Source organism: Mercenaria mercenaria, chromosome 17 (genome assembly GCF_021730395.1).
Source record: "Mercenaria mercenaria strain notata chromosome 17, MADL_Memer_1, whole genome shotgun sequence".
Classification (NCBI taxonomy): domain Eukaryota; kingdom Metazoa; phylum Mollusca; class Bivalvia; order Venerida; family Veneridae; genus Mercenaria; species Mercenaria mercenaria.
Window position 1 is genome coordinate 3,803,760 of NC_069377.1, and position 6,000 is coordinate 3,809,759.

Consider the following 6,000-nt stretch of genomic DNA (forward strand, 5'->3'; position numbering starts at 1 on the left):
CTGTTGATAAATGAGTGTCAGAAAGAGATGTCAGTAGCTAGGGCTTTAATTCATGATTACACCAAGTGCTTTTACATAAAAATGAGCAAAAATGAGTAAGTTGGTATGAGAAATTCAAGCAAAGCATTTACCTTTATATGTTATTTTGCTGTTAATCCAGTTAGTGTTTTTCAGGTTGATAAATTGACAGAGAAAACGGAGAGTTTAAAAATTAACAACAAAAAAGGCAAATTGTCCAGAAAGAAGAAAAATCAAAATGAGAAAATTGAAGAGGTAAGCACCATGTGACATACATGAAAAAGCTATATTCCAAGTTGCATCAGAAGTCACTTTTAAATAGGAACCTGCTTAAAATGGTAAATTTTAGTTGCAACCATTCAAATCCATACAAAGTTACCCGTTAAAGAGTGACCCTGTCTAACATGGCCACAAAATTATCAACCAAATGCGCTTAAATCACGGAAATCTTGTTTTATAAAATCAAAGTAAATGATTTTTCTACAGTGCCAAGTTAAACAATTGTAGGTGATCTATCAGTCTTGTAAACTAAAACAAGTCTGAAATTATGATCTTGTAAGGATCTTTCTTTGAGTAAAGCTATTTCTAGGGGTATGTCTAATTTTCTTTAAAAAGCCAGAAATTGTGAACTTATGACTAGATTCAAATAACCATTTGGGCCTCTGTGGCCGAGTGGTTAAGGTCACTGACTTCAAATCACTTGCCCCTCATCGATATGGGTTCAAATCTCACTCGGGGCATTGAATTCTTCATGTGTGGAAGCCATCCAGCTGGCTTACGAAAGGTCGATGGTTCTACCAAGGTGCCCGCCCATGATGAAATAATGCATGGAGGGGCACCTGGTGTCTTCCTCCACCATCAAAGCTGGAAAGTCGCCATATGACCTATAATTGTGTCGGTGCGACGTTAAACCCAACAAAAAAAACCCAAAGAACATTTGAAAATGATTCTATGAAAATTGTTGAGTTGGAAAAGGGACATATCTTTAAAAAAAGGACATCTGAGATTATTAGACCTATGCATTACCTGTCCTATCATCACAGTGATCAAGGGTGTAAGGTTCCAATCCATTCCAGCAAGTGGTTACGGAGAAACCACCTTACATACAAGAACAATAAAAAGTTGAAAAGGGGCATAACTTTGTAAAGATGCAAAACAGAGTTATGGAACCTATGTACTGCATGTCAGATCATCACTATGAACAAATGTGTTAATTTCCAATGCACTCCACATGTGGATCCTGAGATACAAGCTCACATAGTTAAGTCAGTTAAAATGCAAAATAGAGTTATTGACCCTGTGCAGTTCATTAAAGTGAGTAAGTCTAAAGCTTCAGTCTATTCCCATTAGCGGATTCTAAGCTATCACCTTACATACAAAACTTAAACAAAAAATTATTTTTAGTTTTACCATAGTACTTTTCATTAACAAAAAAGGGCATAACTTTTTAAATACTGGAGTATGCAAAATAGTTATGGAACTTGCATGTAACATATGTCAGATCATTACAGTGAACAAGTGTGTGAATTTTCAGTTCATTCAAACTAGTGAATATTGAGATACCAGCTTACACACAAAACTTAACAAAATCTGGACACCAATGCATGGGGTGAGTGCAATAGTTTTACCAATTCTTCTATTAGTCGAGCTAAAAATCTTGGTGTCTGTCAAGTTACAGTCTAGTTACTGTATATCTGTCTACTGTAGCTTTTGTTGTTTGAATTGGTAATGTTTGTATTTTGTCATGTAAATGAATCAGATTAAAATGGATATGGAAATCAAATGAAATATCTACGCTACTGTATCTGTAATGTTGCAAAATTTCTGGATTAATCAGGTACAGCCCAACACAGAAGATACAACAAATATAAATGATGAGGAAAGGAAGGTTCAAGAAGAAAAAGAGAAGAAAAGAAAAAGCCGAAAAAGGGCTGTTTCTAAAACGCAGGAGGTAACCTAGACACTGGTGTAAATTTTTAGCCATTGCTTAACATGACAGTATTTTTAGTTTTACCGTAGTACTTGTCATTAACTAAGAATGCTTTGGCCTACAGTTGTAAAACTTCTACTGGTAATTTCCTGTGGTCGGTAGATGACCTTTATTGTTTTAGGGGTTGAAAGGTCACTGTGACATCGACACTGAAGATGGTTTTCACCCCTTCTGTTATTTGCCTTGAAGTTTTGTAGCATAATGACCTGTATAGAGTAGATGACCCCTATTTTCTTGTGGTCCGCAGGTCAAAGTTCAAGGTCACAGCTTCGGCACAATATCTAAAGATATATTAAAGAAAAAGCATTGGTTTAAAATGTTCATAAGGTAATTGTCTGTGGTCAGTAATGACCTTAATTGTGTTGGGATCAGTAGGTCAAAGACAACTTTATCTCGAGATTGAACATGGGACCATAACTAATCAAAAGTAAAAAAAAAAGAGGGCAGTTATTACCCTTTATGGTTCACCTTAGTACCATTACTCAAGGTCAAATTCACAAACTTTAAGAATGTTGGTCAGACTAGAGTTATGGCCCTTGGTTTAGTCAAAACTATGCATTAAGTGCTTGAAAGTTTGAGTTGCATTTATCTTAAAAGATATTTGACCTAGAGGCATGACACATGTAGGAATATTGCTCTGCATGTGAATTTGTCCACCTGAGTTTTGTTTTGGATTTCACTTTGCAAGACCCGACTTCTGGCCCATGACTTAGTCAAAATTATGCATTAAGGGCATATAAGTTTGTGTTTAAAGTATTTCAAAAAATGTATAACCTCAAGTTATAAAACATACTAGATTGTTATACAAAATGTATAACATGTGAAGTTGTGCGTCTGCTGTTTTGTTTGAGATTTTAAACAGCCAGACCAGACTTATGGTCCTTGACTTAGATGAAAATACACATAGTGCTTAAAAGTTTCTGTTGAATGTATCTTAAAAATTATTTAACCTAGTCATGAAATCAATTACAGTGACAGAAAGTGGAGGCACCATTGTCCTCTGGACACTAAAGTAATGTCTATTTACAACTGAATTTAACCCTGTAACCAAGTTTCGTAGATCCTCTGCAATTAGTAGTAATTATTGAAGGACTGTCAATTCCTGTGTTATTCAATTTGAAATCTTTTAAGTGTATATTTTATGTATGCAAACCTATTGGACTTGTGCTTATTTTATTCTCTGAGTTGTAACAAAGAAATTGTATTTCTACAGGAACACGAGTTTGAACTGTCTTCTACACAGGATGTTTATGATGATCCAAAGAGAAGGAAGAAAGCAAGTGTAGTTAGCAAAGACATTATGGTTTAATTATTGCAATCTGCACTGAACAAGGATGCCAGCTGCTGTTAAAACACTGAGTTGTTTACCAGTACGCTATATAGTCAACAAAAACATGCTTTATAAGCATATTTTACATGAAGTACAATGTACTTTTGAAAGATATCCAATGCTCATTTTTCTAAAAATGTTTATTTTTAAAGACTCATTTTTTTAAAAAATGTAAAAAAAATCTTCATTAAGATGACCATGTGAACTTCTTGTCCAGGTGCGCTTTTGTGATGGTGCTGTGCCAGTTGTCTGTAATCTGTAATTAGCTTTTAAACTTTCAACTGAGTTCTTCTCATGAACCACTTAATGGGTCATCACCAGACTTGGTCTGTAGCATCCTTCTAAGGTCCTTTCTCAAGCTGAGTTAAATGGTTCTGCTTGACTGACTTTAAGGGTCTCTAGACCTAAAAAATAGAGAAAAAAACATTTAAACAACTCCTCTTGAACCAGATTTGTTCTGTAGCATTTTTATACTCTTCTCATATATTTGTTCAAATGGTCTACTGTACTTGACTGATTTTTGGGGCTGCCAAAGCTAAAAATATAAAAACCCTTGAACAACTCCTTTTCTTGAACCATTTAATGGATACTCACCAAACTTGGTCTGTTACATTTTTGTAAGGTTCTTTTTTCTCCCAAATGGTTCCAATTGACTGATTATAAGGTCCACGAAAGGTAAATATATAAAAACTTTTAAATGACTTTCTTTTGTGAACTGCTTGATAAATCATCACTTAACTTGTATGGATCTGTCTCACATTTGTTCATGTAGTTTTGTTTGGGGCTGCCACAGAAAAAATAGAGAACCTTTAATTAACAGCTTAACAGATGTTTGTTAAACATGATCAAAAGAAAGGTCTAAAGGTGTAAGTCCTTCTCAGTTTGAGCGAATAAGGCCCATGTGGTCCTTTTATTTTGTTACGAAGCATCAAATTTGATTGTGTTTTATTTGTTGTCACCCTAAGTAAAGGAAAAGATGTGCAGGTCTTGAATTTGCTCTGGTTTTGCTGAAGGATCCTTATATTGAAAGTAAAAATTTACCCAGCAGCAAATAGGATTTGGTAACTCAGCATTTCTCTTGCATTTTTTATCGCGCATTTTTTATCATTCATTTATTATGTAGTGTAGAAGTAAGTCATTCAACGTGGAGTCAGCAAATTTTCATTTAAGATGTCTGAATTATTTAAAACGAGACAAATTATCTGAAACAAGTTGCTATAAATCAGATAACCAATTTAACAGAAGTTGTTAACATATAGATGGCATATGTTCAGATGCCAGCTTTATACTGGAAGTGAAATGTGATCCTTTTCTGTGATACAATAATGTTACTTTTATTGAATACTGTAATTGTTAAAGTATTATGTTTGAATTGTGAATTGTTTTTAAATTCTTTGTTTAAATATCATTGTACTTATCTTGTTGACATTTCAAGAGAAATTATTTACTATGTTGATTTTTCAAATGATAAAAAAAATACATGAAAAAATTTATCTTTTATGAATGTAACTTTTCCAAATGACATTTAAGCTTCAGCATGTGAGTACAGCTCACAGACTAGGGTAACTCTAGTAATTACTAATCCTACCTTCCTGGATAGAAAAGAACTCTACCAACTCTTCTCTGAAGTAGGGTTGACCGGTTTCCTGCTTACAGTGGTCGTGCAGAATGAGTGTGTATGTAAGGGTATTTAGAGTTGCCATTGATGGTCCATATAGGTTTCTCCAGAAGACTGTTAGTAATTTCCAGTGGGAGGATAGTGCAAGATACAGAAGATGCTGCACTATCAGAAGCCTCACTGGTTCTTTAGCCTGACAAAGCACCCATACACGGGACACTTATCCCATAGTTAGTAATTTTATTTGGAGGAGTTTGGGCTCGAACTCTGGGGATCCCTGGAGCAAAAGGCACAGGACGAAAGCTGTTTTTAAAGTATTGCCATTGCAGAGACTGATTGGTCAGTATAGGTGGGAGTAATTTATATTAGTGTGACAGCTATCCTACCCTAGTGTTTTTCAGCAAATATGCTTTGCTCAGTACAGAAGATCTAAAATATGTCTGCACCAACCCACATATTTCAGGTTAGGAAACGTTTTTTTTTCCTTCCCAGTGGTGAAGAGATTCACTAAAGTATGTTCCATATCATCTGTAACAATCGTATTTCACTACCTTTACATTTCTTGTTTGATCATGAAATGTTGTTCTTTGTTTTCGGGTACATAATTTTTTTTAACTAATACTAAATTTTTGAAGAATCGAGTGCTGTCAGAGGACAGCAACGCCTTACTGTACAACAGCCTTGTCAATTTTAAATGACTAGAACAAGAGTGCCAGACTGTCACAAAATACGCTAGTCATCGAACTTGGCCCAATTCAAGAGACATAATCCAAGAGTGCCTGGGGCAATATGGGTGGTTATCGTACTTTGCCGAGATACTGTGTTCATAAACATTGCCAGCATATTTGGTGAAAACCAGATTAAAACTGACTTTCAGTGTGGACAAGGCTAAATTTGCATTTTTAAGAGTAATTCAAGGCCATAATCCAAGAGTGCCTGAGGCGATTTGGCTGATTATTGAACTTGGCTGAGATATTATGCCTACAAACATTGTAAGCAAGTATTGTGAAGATCGGATGAAAACTGTTTGACTTAGAGAGCAGA

The 6,000-nt window shown here is 35.0% G+C and overlaps 1 protein-coding gene across 1 annotated transcript in view; it reads left to right on the forward strand.

Annotated features, from left to right (window-relative positions):
- The window catches only part of LOC123537215 (HORMA domain-containing protein 1-like), a 41,112-nt gene extending 36,281 nt beyond the window's left edge, over positions 1–4,831 (forward strand). Inside the window, exons 18-20 of the mRNA XM_045320853.2 lie at positions 175–273; positions 1,856–1,969; positions 3,222–4,831. Coding sequence (XP_045176788.2) covers positions 175–273; positions 1,856–1,969; positions 3,222–3,317 — 309 coding nt within the window. The 3' untranslated portion in view covers positions 3,318–4,831. The remainder of the gene's footprint in view (positions 1–174; positions 274–1,855; positions 1,970–3,221) is intronic.
- Positions 4,832–6,000: the final 1,169 nt, after the last annotated feature.